Raw genomic sequence first — 22,045 nt, forward strand, 5'->3', positions numbered from 1 at the left:
AAGCCAGGTGGTCCGTCTCTGCTTAACTCCAGATGAAACAGCATCCATGTTTTCCACTGAGTGGATTTTAATGAGCTTTACCAAGAGAATTCAATTCAATTCAGTTTTATTTCTATAATACAAAATTACAACAATAGTTTCATCGGGGCACTTTATGCATAAAGTAATAGTGATAAGTGATTATGCATAAAGGTAAAGGCCCTATCTTACAATTTAAAGCTGCAGTGATTGCAGCATTTCCAGATGTGTCGACTTTTGCATGACTCTGCCAGTACTGTAAACTGTATTTGTGGATGGTGTGATGAACTGTGCTCACGGACAATGATTTCTACAAGTGTTTGATAACCAGTGGAGTGATTTCAATGACAGAATCATGTCTGTTTTGAATGCAGTGCTCCCTGATAGCGTTCTGATGCCACAATCCTATATGATGTTCTGCTTTGTCCCTTGCTCACAGAGATTTGTGCAGATTCTTGGACTCTTTTGATGATGCTATGTACAGTAGATGACGAGATAAAAGTATAAAGTAGACTGGCAATCAATTGCCCATCTTTACTTTAGAGGAACTCTGCCTCTTTTTATACCCAACCATGTTACTGAGCTGTTACTTAACTAGTTACAAAATGTTCTTCCAGCTGTTTCTTTTACTTTTCCAGCATGGGTTTGAAGTTTTTTTTAAATAGTTATTGCTCATGAAACAGTAAAAGGACTCAGTTTAAACATTTGATATGTTTTTTATACTCCGGATGTTAAGAAATTATGGGTCAATTTAATGATTTGAAATCGTTGAGTTCTGTTTTCATTTACAGTTTCACAACCTGTTTGGAATTAGGTTGTATTTTAGTCAGATTGTTTTTGCCCAAATCTGATTCAGATAAAGATCAGATCACATTTTATGAGTTATGATTGCACAAGTATCTCAATTCCAGATGTTTATGTATGTATTTGTTTTTTTACTTGTTCTTGGAACCATACCTAGAATTTGACTAAAAATGCTCTAAAATATAACAATAATTATATTTTTTATCTTAATGAAGAAAAGTAAAAATTGAACACTATGGACTTGTCACTAGGGACTAAGGTATCACAGAAGTGGGTCTGGATTCAGGCACAGGACCTCAGAAAAACATTTAACAGTTTATTTACAAGAGAAAAACACACCAAGGGCTATCTACAAAAATGTGGGGAGGGAGAAATCCAGGGGTCCTTTAGGATGAAAAAAACCAAACATTAATCCTCTTCAGTCATACACCACTCGAAACACTCACATCAAAACTTCTGGAAAAACAAGGGCTGGGACAGGTCCAGGGAAATCTATAAACCAAAGGAGAGCACAAATCAATAGCCAGAAACAACAACTAGAAAAGTATAACTTAGCGAGAGTTGTGTTCTAAAGCCTAAGTTTGTGTATGAGTATATTGCTAATCTAACCACATGTATGTCATGTATGCATAGGATAACCTATTACATGAATATATCTTTGTCTTTTGTGGCTAGCCTTGTCTTGCTGTAGGGTAGATGAGGGAATTTGTAATATATCATTGTGTTAATCACCTTACTATGGTATTCTATGTTTTTATGTTTTAGTTTCAATCTGATCAATGGTGTATAGCGGTGCAACGTAAAATAAAACACCTGGAGCTTGGACGCTATATCCTGACTCCCATATTCTTTTGAATGGAGTTTGGCTGGCTGCTGAATTGTGTACCGAAGCAAACACACAAGAAGAGCAGTATGATAATTATAGATTACTTTAATTATTCAACTAAAAGTTATTACAGTAAGCCAAAGAGTAAAACTCAAATAGGGGAACAAAAAGGAAGTATTGTTGAGTGAACTGAAAATTGAAGTATAATTTCAAAAAATAAAAAATAACTTTGGCAATATTGTTTACTCATTAAACTAAAATAAATGTATTACAAATGTGTATGTTCTTCAATTGGCAAACACATCAAGCATGACATGGTAGTGAAGCTTAATTTAGACTGTGATGTCTAGTTATGCGTGAATGACCTGCCTTCAGAAGGTGTTTAGTTTTGCTCCTGACAAATACTTATTGATATTAACTTTATAAAAACATATAGATGAACTCAAACTAATACAAATGGAGCTAAAAGTAAAAAAATAAGCAAAAATAAAAGTAACAATTCTAAACCATTACAACTAAAATCCACTCTGTGAACTAAGTGAAATTAAACTGAATTAAAACTGTTCTTGCTCAGATTCAAAGCTTAGATAATGAAATTCTTAAAACAAAGAGCATAATGGAATACAATAGAAGACACAAACCCTCACATGATATCTAAAGAAGTCAGAGTTTAGGGGTAGTTTTTTAAACCTTATGTGATTGGCAGAAGGCTGATCATTACATCCAACAACAGATAAACCCTCCAAGTTCTCTCTCAACTCTCTAATGTGGTTTAATAACTAAATAAAACTGGGAATTAAAAACACTTGGTACAGCTGAAAATATTTAACAATATGCAACACATAATTGAGAATGAAACGCTGTGCTTTTTTTTGTGATGCAATGATTTTGCTGGCGCTCATAAACAAGGATTTTGATCGGCAGTGCTTTTGCTGTCCTTGTTGGGACAATGATTAACAAGTCATTGAATTGCCCTATTTGCCCCCCTGACATGCTAAAAGAAGCCCAATAATATGCCACAAGGTGTCTCTTTGAGTTAGTTGATGATGAACTGCTAGTTTTAGGGTCTCACCATGGGCCTGTACACAGCAGCTTTCCTCCTGGGAGCCTTGATCTCCACTGGTAAGTAGTACAACTACTATAGGGCATGTAAAGATGATTTTTCTTGTTATTTGTTTAGCTGGGGTTGGCTTCTTTTTTTTTTTTAGCATTTAGTTTAAATAGTAATAATGGACGCGTTTTAAGTGCTAAATTCTTATAATGCAGAATGCAACAATAACACTAACACTTTTCTTTTTTTTACATTACATATGCTAGAAATAACTCAGCAAAATAATAAGCACAGAGCCTCATTTTTTCTCACAGTCTCAGGTCTAAACGGGTCATGACAGACCACATCAGCACATTCAAAGCTATACCTTTAGTCTAGATTTGAATAATTAATGGAATTTGATAAATGTAAGTTTACATTAAAGTAATTTAGGATAATTCTGTGTAGTGTAGTTTATAAAGACCTAAAACAGTGTGTTGGATGATTTGGTAACCATGTTGGAGTTCGTATACTGGTTCCTTTTAGTCAGATGACGTAAAATGGATTGTTTGGCTACACGATTTCCCAATAAACCCTCTAATCAGCAACCTTGACTGACTGGACAAAACCTGCTTATTGACAAAGAATATATACTTTATTTAAAAATGTAACATTTGGGTACATAACAAAAAGGACAGCGCTACAATATCTCCTCTGCTTTAATAACTACTTTTACACACCGGCCTGTTGGGTTAAAACAAGTCAAAATTCTAAATACTTACTTGAATATACATTGATATGCCTTCATATTGGATAACTGTTCAGTAAAATATTTTATTTACCTGCTGTGTCTTAACTTCTGTGCAAGGTGGCAAAAGAAAAAAAATCTTGATGTAAAAATAAGTCTTGACAGCATTTGTGTTTTGCTCTTATGAGAACTGCTAGACTTGTAATGAAATGTATCTAATAACAACAGATGAGAAATCCAATAGCACTCTTGATGTGGGAGTCTAAAAGTGTTTTATATTGATCTAAAAGATAAGAATCTTTGAGCTTTTGAGGTGCTGGTTGTGATCCCTTCCACCCTTATCTTTCCCTGTGCTACTGTTAATCCCCCAAATTTAGCAGTAGCAGATTTCTTAAAATATGTCCTGGAATTCCCTCCTGGATTGATAGGCCTATACAAGATCAACAGGGCCCTAGGAGCCTTCATCAGGAACTCAATGGGAATCTGGAGGACAACACTAGCGGCCAACTTCAAGCTCATAGCATAGGCCTGAACCCCCTCAGTGAGATCATTAACAAGACTGGCTACGGGTACCGACTATGGAATGGAGCAGTTGTCAGCCACCTCCTGTACATGGATGACATCAAGCTGTATGTCAAGAGCGAATGAGACATTGATTAACTGATCCACACCACCAGGATATACAGCAATGACATCGGAATGTCAGTCAGAATGGAGAAGTGTAGTCAGATGATAACGAAGAGAGGGAAGGTAGTCAGAACTGAGGGGATCAAACTACCAGAAGGCAACATTGCAGATTTAGAGCTACAAGTACCTGGGGATCCCACAGGCAAATGGGAACCATGAAGAGGCCGCTAGGAAAACTGCAACCACCAAGTACCTGCAGAGGGTCAGGCAAGTCCTGAGAAGTCAGCTCAATGGTAAGAACAAGATCCAGGCTGTCACCAACTATGCCCTGCCCGTGATCAGGTACCCTGCAGGAATAAACTGGCCAAAGGAGGAGATAGTAGCCACTGACATCAAGACCAGGAAACTTCTGACCATGCATGAAGGGTTTCACTCCAAATCAAGCACCCAGAGGCTGTATGCTAAGCGGAAGGAAGGAGGCCGGGGACTGGTGTGTCAGCACCACAGTCCAGGATGAGGCAGCGAACATCCATGAATACATCAGGAAGATGGCGCCAACTGACCGCGTGTTCATTGAATACCTCAAGCACCGAAACCCAAGAAAGAGGAGGAAGAGAAGGGACCATAATGGAAGGACAGGCTCTTGCACTGTATGTACCACCAGCAGATAGAGGAGGTGGCTGACATCCGGAAATCCTACCAGTGGCTGGACAAAGAAAGACAGCACAGAGGCACTAATCATGGCTAGGGATGGGTACCGGTGTTCTGACATAAACGGTAGTAACCAGACCGAAAAGCAGCGCACATTTCGGTGCTTTTTTCCGGTGCTTTTTTTTTTTTCCTGAGATGTTGACACTTTGGATTCTAGCCAATCATTTTACCTTTCTAAGGATTAAAAACGCCCAAGGCGAAGCGGTCAAAAGTCTGGCTGTACTTCACAGCAAAGGATGCAAACTCAGCAGTCTGCAACATGTGCTTTAAGGTGATACTGTGCAAAGAAGGTAACACCTCGAATCTGATGAAACACCTGGCGATGCATAGCGTTTTTTTAAAAGCCGAGAAATGCACCGTAATTGATAGCTTGCTGCAAGTCCTCACACCAAGCACATCTACTGCGGGTGTGGTGCCTGTTATCGGACCCGGAGTTAGCAACATCGAAGAAGAGTCCTGGTGCTAGCCCTGCCAGTGTACCAGAAATGATGATGGATGACGATGGCAGTAGCAGCCGTTCTTCTCTGGGTGATTAGCTTAATGTTGTTCGTGTGTTATTTACATTGAGTAGGCTAACCACGTTATTAAATTAATGCATGTAAGGTGAACTAGCAAACACCATCGTAGTTACATGCGGCTGTCTCCTTGTTTGATGGCAGATACTCCCTTCATGTTGTATCAACAGAAAAGGCTAACTTGGTTATCATTTTGCAGAAAAAAAAGAGACTGCTAAAAATAAAAACATAAGAGGTTTTTGGACAAAGTTTGTGTTCTCCATTCTTTAAGCACCAGTTCGAGCACCATTTAAGCACTGGCACCGTTTCAAAAGTACCAGTTTGGCACTGGTATCGGATAAAACCTAAACGATACGCATCCCTAATCATGGCAGCATAGGAACAAGCTCTGAGCACAAGATCCATAAAGGCTGGGGTCTACCACACCAGGCAAAATGCCAGGTGCAGGCTGTGTAAAGATGCCCATGAGGCAATCCAGCACATAACAGCAGGGTGCAAGATGGTAGCTGGCAGGAAGAAGGAACACAAGAAACTTGAGAAATACCAAGGGTTCAGAGAAGAGCTCAAGAAGAAGGTACCAGTGGTCCCAGTGGTAAGCACTAGGTGCGGTGACTCCCAAGGTAGGCGAGTGACTCCAGCAGATCCCAGGAATAACATTGGAGATCTCTGTCCAAAAGAGTGCAGTCCTAGAAACAGCTAAGATGCTGCGCAGGACTCTCAAGCTCCCAGGCTCTGGTAGAGGACCTGAGCTTGAAGGATAGACCGCCCACAGGGGCGAAGGGGGGATTTTTATATACAGATATATATTTCAGACAAAATTCTTCCATATTATAAAAAAAACAAAGACAAAACTTACAAATATAAGGACACTTATTGCAATGTTCATAAAAACTTGAATAAACAGTTGTGTCGCCATGTGTTATAACTGTCACAGCTCTTACTATTGAATTTCTTGACTCATTCAAACAGCACATAAATTTGTACATATAGTTCCTCAGTAAGGCACGAAAAGCTGGGACATTACTCATGACAAACATTTGACTTGCAGATGTCAATCTTGGAAGTTTAAGGAAAATTCTAAATGCATCCTGAAAAGCCACCAGGAGTTTGTTTTTTTTCCATTATGACTTTGATATAATTACACCACAAATGAGCCATAGGCACAATAGGCTTGAAAATGGCTACTTTAACATCGTCTGTGCACATGTAAAATTTAGGTGGCCTTATATTAGCTTGCATGTGCAACTTACAATGCTGGCGTTTTGCATCATCATCATCATCACAGAGATCACTTTTTAAGATATGACCTAAGTATTTCACTTTACTCCTCATATCCAATACTTGGTCTGCTAAATAAAAGATTGGAAAATTTAGCTTTTGGGTTCCCATTCATTTCCTTTGGCAGTCACTTCTGACCAGGGAATACATGAAGTAATTGGTTTTTTTTGGCTGATTGCAGTTGGTGGCAGTGACGTGGAGGGCTACTCCAAAACTGAAGGTGCATGGATTCTCTCACTGAACAAACGAACGTATTCAGTTAATACTGTGGCTGAGTGTGCCACCAAATGTAACACTGAAACATCTTTCACATGCAAGTAAGTTTACATCTCACATTTCGTTCTGTGAATCAAAATGTTGCATGTATATACAAACGGTATGTATATACAAATAAATATGTTTCCATTTTCAGCTCCTACTCCTGCCATTATCCATAGGGCCGCATTTAACCCTCCACATCTGCTCCAGTTGTTCCTTTAGCTCCTGGTAGTTTTCTGTTTCCTTGTGCTCGTTCTTCCTGATGTTGCTCTGCACTGGGATTGCCACATCTATCACAATTGTTGCTTATCATCATCTATCTTCAGCTGTATTTGTCGATGCTCCATGATTCAAATTGTGGCTCTGACACTCACTAACCCATACACTTTTTCCTTTCTTTCTTTATTGTTCACACTGGGAATCTGATGACCAGTAAGGCTTATGTATCAAATTCAAATTCAAATTCAAATTCAAATTCAAATAATAATAAACAATAAGTGGGATCTTATTCCTACCATTATGCCTTGTATAGTCCAGGCACTCTAATATGGATGTGTGAAGAATTGAGTTGTAGGTTGTCAATCTAGGCGGTGCTCAGCGTTTTCTGCGTAGTTGTAAAGTCCTGTGTTGCAGCTCTATAAACAAGGAGCTGATGCTTTTGCTGTCTGTTGTATTTCCAATGCCTTTCTGAGCTATTCTTGTGTATTGACGCATGTTTCTACTCAGTTTAGTTGCTATTATGCTTGAGAGGAGCTTCTGTGTGTCTATGGAAGGTTGCTGTGGTCTGGTCTTATTTTAAGTCCACCAGCCTCTTGGTATTGGTGTGGTGTGGCACCTCTTTCTCACAGATGTTCTTTCAGTATTGTTCAGTTGTTTACATCTGCAAGCATCTCCTCTGATGGGACTGTTAACCAGGAGACTCATGCTTTTGCTTGGGTGGCTACCTTGGCTACATATTTTCTCAATTCAGTAGATGCATCTGCCGTTGCAGGTGGCTGGGCAACATTTAGTTTGGATTCACTGCTCTCTTCTACGAGGGTTAGCTAAATATTTCCATACTGCTCACTGCTGTTCCCATTGTACTTTAGACTCTGGATCTCAAGCTTTGATAATAGCTTCTCTTGATGTTATTAAACTGAACAACTAGGTGCTTCTTGGTAAGTGTGAATGTTGGCTTTCTCCTCATCCATAGTTCCCACATGAGCTGTATAATCCTGATGAGTAATTGATGATTAAGTGCCAGCCATTCTGGCTACCGAGGGAATTTACAGCAGTCATTATTACGGCTGTTTACATTCCCCCACAAGCCGAGGCTGACTGACCAATGATAGGACTGTACAGTGCGATCAGCAGCCAGAAAACCATGCACCCAGAGATGGCATTTATCACAACCGGGGACTTTAACAAAGGAAACCTGAAGAAAGTTTTACCAAAACTCCACCAACACATTTACTTCATCACACGAGGAGAGCGGCTGCTTGACCACTGTTACACCTCCTTCCTGGATGCGTACAAAGCCCTCCTACGCACCCGATTCGGCCAGTCGGGGTGTATACTAAGCCCTCGCCTGTACTCACACTACATCTACAACTGCACGGCCACTAGCAACTCCAACATCATTGTGAAATTTGTGGACAACACAACAGTGGTGGGTCTTATCAACAGTGGCGATGAGACTGCTTAGAGGAAGGAGATCAGCGCCCTGACACACTGGTGCCAAGAGAGTCAACATCACGAAGACAAAGGAGTTGATAGTGGACTTCCTGAGGTGTAGAGAAGCACACACCCCCATCACCATCAACGGTACAGCTGTGGAGAGAGTGAGCAGCTTCCGTTTCTTAGGTGTATATAAACGTTGACATTTATGCACTCCATATTGTACATATATGCCATTTCTTTTGCACAATATTCATACTGATGACTCTCTCTCTCTCTCTCTCTCTCTCTCTCTCTCTCTATATATATATATATATATATATATATATATATATATACTGCGCATACCAGCTAGCTCCTGTGTTCACTGAGATATTCAACATCTCTTTATCTCAGTCGGTGATCCCCACATGCTTCAAGGAGTCCATCATTGTTCCTGTCCCAAAGAAAACCCACCCTGCTTCTCTCAATGACTATCGCCCTGTAGCCCTCACCTCAGTAGTGATGAAGTGCTTTGAACGCCTGGTCAGAGACTTCATCATTTCTTCACTACCAGACACACTGGACCCACTACAGTTCGCTTACCGTCCAAATCGTTCCACAGACGATGCCATCTCTCATCTCCTCCACACATCACTTACTCACTTGGACACTAGAAGGGGGAATTATGTTAAAATGCTCTTCATAGACTACAGCTCTGCATTTAATACCATAATTCCCTCCACACTCACCACCAAGCTGGAGCATCTGGGACTCAGCTCATCTATGTGTCAGTGGATCTCCAACTTCTTAACTGGCAGACCACAGGCAGTAAGGATGGGCGGACATGTCTCAGCCTCCACCACTCTCAGCACTGGAGCCCCCCAGGGGTGTGTTCTGAGCCCCCTGCTGTACTCTTTGTATACATATGACTGTGTGGCCACTACCAGCTCCACCACCACCATCAAGTTTGCTGACGACACCGTCGTGGTGGGCCTGATCTCTGATAACAACGAGATGGCCTACCTGAAGGAGATTAGGAATCTGGAGAACTGGTGCCAGAGGAACAACCTCCTTCTAAACATCAGTAAGACAAAGGAGTTGATAGTGGACTTAAGCACTAAGCAGGAGAGGAACTACCAGACCCCCGTCATCAACGAGTGCCCAGTGGAGAGAGTGGACAGCTTCAAATACCTCGGAGTTAACATCACGCAGGACCTGTCATGGTCCTGTCACATCAACACCGTGGTGAAAAAGGCCCAACAGCGTCTCTACCACCTCAGATGCTTGAGAGACTTACAACTGCCCTCCACGGTGCTCAAGAACTTTTACTCCTGCACCATAGAGAGCATCCTGACGGGAAACATCTTAACCTGGTTCGGGGACAGCACCATGCAGGACAGACGAGCTCTACAGAGGGTTGTGCGATCAGCTGAGCGCACCATCCGCTCCAAGCTCCCTGACCTGCACTCAATCTACAGCAGGCAGTGCTGGACCAAGGCCAGGAAGATCGTGAAGGACCTCAGCCATCCCAACATTGGACTGTTCTCTCTGTTGAGGTCAGGAAAGCGATTCTGCTCCCTGAAGACCAACACAGAGAGACTGAGGAGGAGCTTCTTCCCGCAGGCGATACAGTCTCTCAATCACACCACCACACAGTACTGACCCACACATATAGTTCTTACACACACACTGAACACTCTGGACATTGTTTTCACTTCATCACTTAAATCACTTTAAGCATATTTGCACAGCACAAGACACTTACAAATGTGGATTGCACAAAACTGGACATTATACTCTTCATTTCCTGTTAATACTTGTACAGCTGCTGTTATTGTGTGTGTGTGTGTGTGTGTGTGTGTGTGTATATATATATATATATTTATATTTCTTCATACATTCTTATATATTTCTATACTTTGTATTGTGTATTTTGTTGTACAGTTATTTTATTTTCAACTTTAATTTATATATTTTTATCTTATTCTTTCCCAGTTAAATTTACCCTTCATTCTAATTTGTGCTGTTCAGTTATTTCATTTTTAACTTTAATTTTTATATTTTATTTTATTTTATTCCTTCCCGGTTGAATTTACCCCTTTTTAATTTTTATATTTATTTCCTATCTTATTCATAGCCTTTTCTTTTTTTCTTATAGGTCACGAGCAGTTGTCTAAGCATTTCACTGCATATCGTACTGTGTATGACTGTGTATGTGACAAATAAAATTTGAATTTGAATTCTATATATATATATATATATATATATATATTAGGGGTGCAACGATACACAAAATTCACGGTTCGGTTTGATACTTTGGTGTCACGGTTCGATATTTTTTTGATACAAAAAAATGTTCATGTCTTTTTCATTTGTCATTTATTACAATTATAAATATATATTTTAACTCAAAAGTACAGTTTTTAAATTTTATGTTGCTGAAACAGCAAAGTAATAAAAAAATAAATTTATCTGATCGAGAAATCACTCATCTTTGGAAAAGAGAGTTTTCTACAGAGAAATGGCTCTTTCCAAAATTAAAGCTATACTATACGCTTCTTCTGGGCTATATTCTCAGCAGCATATTAAACATATCAGGTCCCCATAAGGAGAATCATGTGCTAACAGCTGTCTAAATGACGCAGGTAAAGTTTGTAGCATGCGTGCTTTTTGTTTTCGTCTGCTTCCACTTGTCTTTGCACTAGGATGATGTCGGCGTAAATGTGCAGTCATATTTGTTGTTTTCCCACTAGTGTTGTCAGTGTTAATCTCGTTGAAATGACGTTAACGCCACAACACAGCAAATCTCCATTAACGAGCTACCGTGGATCGCCCCGTGCTTGGGGCTGGATGATGTCAACACGTTAACAAGATAACTGCGCTAATGCACTAGTTCCCACAAATTGAGCATTGCGTGGCACATCCGACATACTGTTTTACTTTTGTCCATGACACGCTTACCTTCAGGGTCATGCTTCACATGAAAACCAAGATAGCTCCGAACGCCAGATCTGAATGAGGGTGAGGAAGGTTCAATTTCGGGTAGCGTTGAGGCAGTTGCCATGTTGCAACGAGCTTTGCTTCTGTCTTGCTAGCTTGCGCTGCGCTCATCCACTGAGCGCTCAACACAGACAGCATCGTCAGAAGAAAAGTTGATAAAATAAATAAAAAATGTTGTATTGTTCAATACATATGCGTCCGAACCGAAAGCACTGTATCGAATGGTTCAATATCGATACGAGTATTGTTGCACCCCTAATATATATATATGGTATAAATATATGTGCATACATTCTTATATTTATACATATATTTATTCTTATAATTCTCACATTCCTGTTCTTATATTTGGCTTGCATCTTATGTTTCTTGTATTTTGCACACTACTGTTGCTTGTTAAACTTGCACACATGTGATGTAACAATAAAAGTGATTTGATTTTATCTCTCTTAGTGGGTTAGCTGGCATAGTAGCTTTCTATTAATACCATATTATTAATCCTTGTCCATGTATGTGTTGTTCCATTGGCCACCTCAAAACCTAATGTGTAGATAACTTAGATTTGTATAGCACCTTTCAAGAAAGGAATCAACAATTTTTAAATTTATTTATTTATTTATTTATTTATTTTTTACACACAGGTCTTTTATCTATAATGAAAAGGACCAAGAGTGTTGGACAGCAGCGGCAAACTCCAAAACAGTCAGTGTCTTTCGCAGAAGCACCATAGCTTTGTATGAAAAAAATGGTAACGATCCTCAATTTTCTCTATGACTAAAACTAATACTAAAGCCTCTGTTTTCATGTTGTCCTTTCTGTCGGCTACAGTGACAAGTCTTTTCTAGTTTACATGTTTTTTGTTTCCAATGTTTTTTGTTGACATTGTAGTTAATGTTTAGCATATGTGCCATTATGAGTGAGGTGCTGTGTCTATAAACACAGACTAATTTAGTTTTGTAAAACATCACAGAACTCTGATCAGATAAATTATTTACTATAGGAAATGTGTGATAAACATCAATAAATCTATTTCTAGTCTTTTTTTTCTTTTCTTTTCTAGCATATCTTCTGGAGTGTGTAAATGGAATAGGAAGAGATTACAGAGGAAGAAAGTCCAGAACAAACTCAGGAAAGATCTGTCAAAGATGGGACTCAAACTACCCACACAGGCCAAAGTATGTGTTTGCATTTGATTTTGCATCATCATTTCATATCCTTTTATGTCTTAGTGAAAGTTTTTCGAAATGTTTCTGCTGCAGTTTCACGCCGCAGAGCCACCCACAAGCAGAGCTTTACTCCAACTTCTGCAGAAACCCTGATGGGGACAGCAATGGACCATGGTGTTACACTACGGATCCTAATGCCCGCTGGGAGCACTGCAACGTACCCAGCTGCTTTGGTAAGATTCATACATGTCATTGTGTTTGTTTTGTTTTGTTCAGCTGACATACATGTCTAATTGTCCTCTAGCAGCCATTTCTCTTTCAACAATTTCCATTTGGTTTGGTATTTATTGTAGCTAATATCTGAAATATAGGCACTACACAATATTTTGAAAAACTGAACTTAAAAGGCTGCAAGGCCAGATACCACTGGGTAATCTGGGCGTTGGCATCCTTCATGCGGTGGAGCCACTGCAGCGGGGCATGGTCTGAGCAGAGGGTGAATGGACATCCTGGGAGCTGGTAACGAAGGAAGTCAACCGCCCACCGGATCGCTAGGCACTCCCTTTCCACAGTGCTGTACCAGGTTTCTTGGTCCATTAGCTTCCAGCTGATGTACCAACCGGTCGGTCGACTCCCCCTACCTGCTGGGACAAAACGGTCCCCAGCCCTCTGTTTGAGGAATCTGTCTGCAGGAGAAAAGGGAGAGAGAAATTAAGTGTGTATAGCAGCAGCTCCCCACAGAGAGCCTGTTTCACCCACACAAACGCTGCCTGGCACTGCTCTGTCCACTGGACCAGATCTGGGGCACCCTTACGGCTTCCTGCCGTACAGTAATTCAAAGGTAAAAAATCCCTTGGAGGCCTGGGGAACCCCCCGCACTGCAAACAACAGAGGGTCTAACTAGCGATCCCAATTGTGTTCAACCTCATGAATGAACTTACGAATCATGGACTTCAAAGTCTTATTCAGCCGCGCCACGTCAGTCTGAGGGTGATAGATGCTGGTCCAAACAGATTTAATGCCCAGTGATTCATGCAGCTCTTTGAGTATGCGAGACAAGAACGACGTGCCCTGGTCAGTCAGTATTTCTTTCGGAATACCAACTCGGGAGATGACCTGAAACAGTGCCTGAGCCAGGCTCTTTGCAGAAATGGTGCGCAGCGGCACTGCTTCCGGGTATCACATTTCATAGTCCACCAGAGCTAATACAAAGTGATAGCCGCGTGCACTCTGGTGGAATGGCCCAATGAGGTCCATACCAATGCGTTCGAATGGGACCTCCATTAAGGGTAATGGATGCAAAAGCGCTTTTGGAACAGCTGGCTGGCTCACCATCTGGCAATCCGGGCATGACACGCACCATCGGCGCACGTCTGCCCAGATGCCCAGCCAATAAAATCGGGCCATTACTTGCTCCAGAGTTTTCTTGCATCCCATGTGGCCTGCCATGGGGTTGCAATGAGCCGCCCGGGAAATCATTTTCAGCCGGCTCCGTGGCACCAACAACTGGGTGTGTATTTCGTTAGTGTGAGCGTCGCAACTCAGTCAATACAGCCTATTGTTCCGCAATTGGAAGTGCGGGTAAGTCTGCATGGCTTCAGGGCACACCAGGTGACCATTAATATCTATCACTTGGTCAAAGGCTGAGCGTAGGGTGTCATCACAAGACTGCTCCAGTGGAAAATCTTCCATAGGGCGTGACACAGGAGACAGAAGGACCTCCGGAGAAGGTTCTTCTTCCTCCCCACAAAAGTCAGCATCGGACGACCCCGCATCACCACTGAGCACCATGCAGACATTACACGCATCTACCAGTCACAATCGGATCCCCACGCACTGCCCCAACAAGCTATGAAACCCCAGCCAATTTGTACCCAAAATCAGGGGACGCGACAGGCGCGGGCTAACCGCAGCCTTTCCTCTATGCATTTTGCCCCGGAATTTTAGCAGCAGCGGTACTATGGGATACCTATGAACATCCCCATGCACACATTTTACCTCCACCCACTCCACCTCCAAGAATGAACCGGGGCAAACCAAGCTTCGGTGGATGAGGGTCTGGGTGCAGCCCGTGTCCATTAAGGTGGACACCAAGGCCGGAGCCCCAGCGAAGCGGAACACCTGGCCCACCTCCATCATCGGACAATCCCGCCGTAGGTGCCCCAGCCACCCGCACTTTCAGCACTCCGGCCCCAGGGTCTGTTCAGCCGCCCGTGGCTCAGAGGCGGCAACGAACGTTTTTGGGTCTCTGGCAGGAAGCAGGGGTGCAAACAGGTTCTTGGGGCTCCACACCGGTGCTCACTCTGTCCTGTCCATGCTGAGGTCCCTTCTTCAATGTCGCCGGCATCCTGTAGGCTGGCTGCTCAGATGCGTGTGCTCCTAGCCAGTGGACAGATGGTCCTCCACCAGCGTGACTGCCGCGTTCTGATCGATGGGGCTGTGGTAGCGATCCCAATGTGTGGTGGCGTTGGGCAACCCCTTCACAAATTGCTCCATGACCACCAAGTCCAGCATACGGGCTTCTTCCTACATGGGCCCTGGACACAGCCACCTCGCCTCGTCTTCGAGCTGCCTTGCCCATGCTATCAGCCGCTCCCCTCCGGCATCTGATCAGCGTGGAACTGCTGCCGGTAATCCTCCGGGGAAAGACCAAGGTGATCCAATTCTGCCTGACAGACATCACGTCATGTGACACGCTGGCACAGCCGCAGCCCCCATCAGCCACTCCAGTACAGCGGTGTCCCACTCCAAGTGGTCCCGCAATACCCCCAGCTGCTCCTCCTGCGCAGCCGCCTGCTGTGCGGACATCACCTGGCCCACAATCTGGAGCGGGCGGAGTGAATGGGGGGTCCGACATAGCACCAAGATTTCAGCACCACTGTGGTAAGGACCCCACGCACACACACAGTTGGCAGTTTGCTCTGTTATCTTTTATTGTCTGTGGGCAGCAGATGCTGTTGTTTCGGTGCTCAGTGTCATTTAACCTGACCCAGCATACCTGTTTCAACCACACCCCCGTGCCGCTCCTGCGAGCTCACTGTGCTACCCCTCCACTACAGCAGGCCAGAGACCACTGTATGGTCTGCAGTGGTGAGAATTACAGAGGAAGAATCTCCACCACTGAAAACAGCTTCACCTGAAAGTTAAACACTGCTGTAATTTAATTTAGTTTCATAAAACATCACAGAACTCAGATCAGTTAAATAACTTACATTAAGAAATTTGTGATAAACATCAATAAATCTATTTTTTTTTTCTTTTCTTTTCTTTTCTAGACTATGTTCTGGGGTGTGTAAATGGAATATGAAGAGATTACAGAGGAAGAAAGTCCAGAACAAACTCAGGAAAGATCTGTCAAAGATGGGACTCAAGCTACCCACACAGGCCAAAGTATGTGTTTGCATTTGATTTTGCATCATCATTTCATATCCTTTTATGCCTTTGTAAGATTTGTTCTTAATGTTTCTGCTGCAGTTTCACGCCGCAGAGCCACCCACAAGCAGAGCTTTACTCCAACTTCTGCAGAAACCCTGATGGGGACAGCAATGGACCATGGTGTTACACTACGGATCCTAATGCCCGCTGGGAGCACTGCAACGTACCTAGTTGCTCTGGTAGGATTCATAATTCATCTAATTATGGCCGTTGTCAACAACCCATATGCATACATTTCTTTTCTCTTAACTACTCTTGTGTTTTTCTGAACCAATGGCCAAACAATCCCTCTCTTTTTTCTCCATTGTTTAACAGTTTCTATCCTTGTAAATAATCTCAAAAGAAATATAGCTTGGTTCTTGTGAAAAGTGAACATGTACATTCCAATTTTTATAAATTCACACACTGCAATTGACTAAAAAATGACATCTTCTCACTTTGTCAGAACTCAGACCTGTCAGCCTTCAATATTCTGCTCTTTCTGTCATGGTTCTGGGTCTTTTGACCCAGTATTTGAGTTTAATGCCTTTTTGTAGTATTATGTTCTAATTTGTATTGTTTAGGTTTCAGTTAGTTCTGTTTGAGTTTTCTGTTTGCCAATTTAGTAGTGATGTGCAGATCGATCCTGAAATATCGATTCCTCCGATACCAATCATTTATGTTCTAGAATCGATTCTCACACAAAAATATCAATATTTTAGTAATTTAGGGTAAATTTGTAGATTATCATTAACAGGAACCCAGTGGAAAGAAACTATGACATTCGGATTGTCTACATTCAAAGGAACTACTTCCTCTTCCACCTTTTATAGTCATGTGCGAAATATGGCTGTATAAATGTCTCGCAGCCCCTTGGCGTGCGCACTCACAACAACGGCGGAGAGTAATTGTGTGGACGTATTTTACCTCCACAAACAGCTGAGATGTGGTTTGCAATACATGTGGCAAAAAAGTGAGGTGTTGTGGCCATACTTGCCAACCTTGAGACCTCAGAATTAGGGAGATATTCAAAAGGGCTGTTGGGGTGGGGGTGTGATAAATACATTATACAGTGTTTATACGTCACAGGCTCCCTCGGTGGAGTGAAACTCTGCCGTCTGCTCCTTGCTATCTAAAATATAACCGGGCGCTGGCATAAACTCTTGACCATCTCACACTTTGTTTAATCAGTTTTCTGTTTGACGTTTATTCAGCTGTGTGAAAACCCCGGAGGAACCCACCCGTGGGATTAATAAAGTTACATTTAATTTAATCTAATCTAATAACTTTAATCTCAGCCAAACCGATTTACTCACGAACAAATAAAACACTGAAAAAGCCAAACAATAACATTTTTAAGTTATCAAAGTGACTTGTATATCATGTTTAACCCGAGTAGTGAAAGACCGCGGGGGTTTGAAGATGATGTGTCAATCGGCTCAGATATTTGAGGTTTACACAGCTACATTCTCACCTCAAAATATGAGAGAAATAAGAGTAATATTAAAACTAAGTATCTGGAAACTGGAATAGGCTGGGCCGCGCTATGAATTCTGCGATATGGTTTTTCAATTTTGTTGTCCGGGTGGAAAATCGGGAGAAATTTGGGAGAATGGTGGCTCCGGGAGATTTTCGGGAGGGGCACTGAAAATCAGGATTCTCCCGGAAAAATCGGGAGGGTTGGTATATATGGTTGTGGCAACATCACTAACCTTGTCAAACACCTCAGAGTAAATCATATCACAGAATATGACAAGCGTATGTTGAGGCGAACTGAAGAGGAGGACAGGGACAGGTGCTGCTAGGGCGAGACAGACGTCTCTCACAGAGTCCTTTAGTGCTGCAGCCAGGCAAGGTGTTCAAATAGGGCACAACTTTAATTTTTTTTATTTCTATGTGATGAACTCTGCATGACTAAGTGATAAGAACAAGTAATCTGATGTCCTGTAATCATTATGATGCTATAATTTGAGATACAATAAATAAAATAAGTTTTTGTACAAAGTATCGGTATCGGATCAGTATCGTCGATACCACCCCGAATATTACTTGGTATCGGATCGGAAAGGAAATCAGTGGTATCGCACATCACTACTATTTAGTTGTCTGTTCAGGTCCCCCCCCCCATGTCTGTCTTCCTCATTATGATGGTTATAATTTCATGTCTTTAGTGTGGGAGTCTGTCATGTCCCCTGTGTTTAAGTCCCCCTCGGCCTTTGTGTGTCTCTGTGATGTCTTTGTCTCCCTTTGTGTTGCTCTCGTTCCCTCTCTTTCCCGTGTCCCCAGTCTTGTCTCCCCTTCTTGTTTACATGTTTCCCCTTGTGTCTCATTCCTTGTCTCCCCCTCGCTGTCATGTTCTGTATTTGTTTCTTATACCCGTGTCGCATCTCCTGTTCCCTGATGTTATGTCAAGGTCGTGTGTCTTAAGTCTGCACCTGTATTTTCTGTTCTATTTTGACAGTCTAATTTGTTTAATTTTTCTTCCCCTGTGGCGTCATCTGTTTCAGCTGTGTTCCCCGTGTGTTTCCACTTCCCTTGTCACCCTTGTGTGTATTTATGTGATCTGTTGTCATGCATCTATTGTTAGGTTGTCTGTTGTGTTCACACCCTGTTTCCAGGTATCCACCCATCCACACCAGGTTTTCATGTTTATGTTTAGTTTTTCCACTTTAGGTTTGTTTTGCACCTTTCTAACAGCCACAATAAACAGCTCCCTTTTCGTTAAAATCTAGTTAGGTTCCACGCTTCATTTTATTTGCGTTTGGGTCCGCTCTCCTCTCTCCACACACAGACTCTGACACTTTCTTAGCTTGGTTTTAGCATCAGTTAACCTAAACACCATCAAAAAGATCTGTGTGAGTAAAATTGTAAAGTATCCACTATCTAATATCTAATTTGTGTTTCCTCCCTGTAGGGTGACAGAGGTAGTCCTCTGGTTTGTTATGAGCAGAACAGGTTTGTCCTTCAGGGTGTCACAACATGGGCTGAGGGATGTATGTTGGGCAGGACGCCCAGTGTCTACACTCAAGTTTCTAAGTTTGTGGACTGGATCGATGCAACCAAAGCCAACTAAAAGCTATCATCCGTAATACCGTTGTTGAGGATGTCTTAACATGTATATTTTGTTCTGCTCTGACGTGAACATTTTTATCAAGTATTTTTTATTAAGTATGGATACACATTAAGTAGTGCATGAAAATCACAAATTCTGCTAGAGAAGAAAAATACAAGTTAAACAAAATCAGAAAATCACACTTTATACAAGACGATTTTGAGTGAAATAAAAAGTGGCTATACAGTTATTTATCTGTTCTGATTTAAAAAAAAGATTCTATTTATTATGTTATATTATAATATTTGGTGATTGACAAAAACTGAGTTTTGAAGAGAAATGTAAGAAAAGTGTTCCTAAGAAAATGAATAAGAACGGGCACGTTAAGATGGATTGAACTAACGACAAATGTATTTGAACTAAAATAGCAAAAACTTAATATTAAGTGAAGTGCATTCATATGTGGCTGAATGTTTATCTGTGTTGGAATTAGTGACAAATTAAGTACAAGATAGAAAAGAAGAAAATGTAATGTAAGTCAATTTAATAATAATAATAATAATAATAATAATAATAATAACTTCATTTATAAAGCGCTTTCAAACAAAGTGCTGTACAACTATTTAATTTAAAGTGTAAACTTTGTTTTATATTATGTATGTGAAAAAGCCAGAGAAAGGAATGATGATACGGTGTTACTGGAGATCAGGTGATGGTATGTCAACAATGGAGACTGTTTTCTTTGCAAAAGAAAACAGCATGTGCATTAAAATAAACTATCAAAATAAACAATTTAAAGCAGTGCATTTTGAGTTCTAAGCATCCCAGAAACTATTCAGAAAAGCATTTCTATTGTCAATAAAATTGAAATGGTTACAGATTTTGCTTGCTTTTCTTGGTGTCACTCATTTTCTTTAACATAACTTTCTAATGTGATGATGTTGTCTCTTGTTGTTTCTTTCATTCTCTCTCTCTCCCTCCTGCTCTTTTCGTGTGCTACTGCTTTTGCGATGTAACTACCGCCCCTGTCCCCTCGGGCACAAACACAAGGCTCTGTTTGTGTCTCCCGTCTCTGCTTAGCCCATATAATATGGTGCGGACGGTGGGGAACTTCTCCCCCGAGGACCAGGAACAGCCCGAAGAGGCAGCAGGGGAGTGTCAGTTAGAAGGTATGTTTACAATTAATTAATGTAGGCAGTTAATTTATGCTTGTTGTCATATAGGAATATATTTTGTTTATTAATAAACAGTATACAGTAGTCCCGCTGTTCATCCGTCACTGCCTCACCTTTTCGCTGATTTTTTTTTTATTGCACCGTACAGCTTTCAACAATGTGCATTGCATTCTGCAACCCAAATGACAAATCCCCTCCGTGTCGTGTCTCCTGCGCTTGCCAAACTTATCATGTTTGGTTTTGATAACCATAACGTCCAATAGAAAAAACAGCACAAAAACACTCATAACTATGACCCTCATTCGGAAATAGACACCTGCACCGGGAGCGAAAAAGCAGTGTTGCCAACTCCTCAGTAAGGAAAATCGCTATTGGCTGTCCTAAAAGTAGCTAGAAGTCGCTAAATGACGTCATCGCCTAATTTGCATAATTGGTCATGCTAATATAATTGTAACCTAAGTTGTTGGAGAGAGAAATAACATCGTGGAAGAGACATAAAGTGAGTAAAAAACATCCTAAATGCATTTAGAGTTTATTTAGAACTACGAATTAAATTTATTTTAGCAATAATTGTTTTTTGTAATGTCACAATTCCAACCCTGCTCCTTTATCTGGGCTTGGACCGGCAAAAGTGACCTGAAATAGGCACTCTGGTGGAGTTACTTTGTGTGTGTGTGTGTGTTTTAAACCTGATCCACAAAACAGCATAACAGTAAAAGAAGAACTGACTGCGTTACAGTCAGTGCGGGAGCAGCGGCTTCGCTCATGCGCGATTCATTTGCAGTTCGGATGCACAGGTGTGAACATCTCCTGCCCTGATAGCAGCTGGGGGAGGACTATCCTCCACCCGTGAGCGCTTTGGCACGGGCGAGGTGCCCACGGCAGCACCGCTGCTTGTTGAGAGTAAGAGCGATACTTGCTTTCACGTCAAAAAGACGTCATAAATAAGTCTCCAATAACACCAGAAAAAGTCGCCAGATTTGTCGCTAGTCGCTTTTTAGAAAAAAAGTCGCTAAGGGGGTCTGAAAACTTGCTAAATATAGCGACAAAGTCGCTAAGTTGGCAACACTGCAAAAAAGGTGCACAAGTGGCGCCGCAGACGGAGAAAAAGCGCGGCATAATACTTTTACGTTTTAAAATCGACAAAGATTTGCACTTTGAGAATCAACTTGTGAGAACTGTGACTACTGTTCATGTGCTGCAATAAATGAGAGATCACTGTATATAATAATAAGTATATAAGTATATAATAATATAATATTCTCTATGACTATTGTCTTCAACCTGTTAACATTTAATATTATCTTGATAGAGTCAAGTAATCATGCAGCAGAGTAATCCCCTGTTGCTTCTCCTGGCTCCCCAGTCCCTGGTCCCTCAGGTCCTTCTGCTGCACCCACAGGTATGAACATCAAGCACTGAGAGCTTTTTACTTGCTTGAATTCCCTTGTGATCACCTTTACTAAATATCTACAACCAATCTGCTTATATCCTGTTTTTTTTTTTTCAATTTTGAAAATGAAAATCTAGTTGCAGCCTTCTCATTTCTTTGTGGTGTTTTGTGCTGTGTTTTACAGGCCCACAGAGGAGGACAGCTCGAAGGCGGTTCCAGGACGGTCCATCGGCGGTGGAGCTGGCCATCCTGGAGTCCCTAAAGAGGCCACGCCCGTCTCCAACAGAATATTTTCTCCTCAGCCTTGTTCCTGCTCTGGAGAGCATGCCGCCTCAGACACGAGAATTCGTGAAATTTGAAATTTATAAATTAGCTTTTGAAAACAGCACAGC

The 22,045-nt window shown here is 41.6% G+C and overlaps 1 protein-coding gene across 1 annotated transcript; it reads left to right on the forward strand.

The window, feature by feature from the left end:
• The first annotated feature begins 2,644 nt into the window (after positions 1-2,644).
• On the forward strand, positions 2,645-19,979 carry LOC102778139 (plasminogen-like). The gene is made up of 8 exons (XM_087852202.1): positions 2,645-2,770; positions 6,739-6,874; positions 12,095-12,201; positions 12,514-12,628; positions 12,713-12,852; positions 15,895-16,009; positions 16,094-16,233; positions 18,948-19,979. The coding sequence occupies exons 1-6, from the start codon at positions 2,722-2,724 to the stop codon at positions 15,924-15,926; spliced, it is 579 nt and encodes a 192-aa protein (XP_087708328.1). The 5' UTR covers positions 2,645-2,721; the 3' UTR covers positions 15,927-16,009; positions 16,094-16,233; positions 18,948-19,979.
• Positions 19,980-22,045: the final 2,066 nt, after the last annotated feature.

Source organism: Neolamprologus brichardi, chromosome 15 (genome assembly GCF_056152115.1).
Source record: "Neolamprologus brichardi isolate AB-2024 chromosome 15, ASM5615211v1, whole genome shotgun sequence".
In the NCBI taxonomy this organism is placed as follows: domain Eukaryota; kingdom Metazoa; phylum Chordata; class Actinopteri; order Cichliformes; family Cichlidae; genus Neolamprologus; species Neolamprologus brichardi.

What these genes read in the sequence shown, in the direction of transcription:
- LOC102778139 (XM_087852202.1), top strand. Translation starts at nt 2,722, where the DNA reads ATGGGCCTGTACACAGCAGCTTTCCTCCTGGGAGCCTTGATCTCCACT. An exon ending in GGGAGCCTTGATCTCCACTG is followed by an intron (nt 2,771 to 6,738) that starts GTAAGTAGTACA and finishes GGCTGATTGCAG; the next exon opens with TTGGTGGCAGTGACGTGGAG. An exon ending in AACTACCCACACAGGCCAAA is followed by an intron (nt 12,629 to 12,712) that starts GTATGTGTTTGC and finishes TTTCTGCTGCAG; the next exon opens with TTTCACGCCGCAGAGCCACC.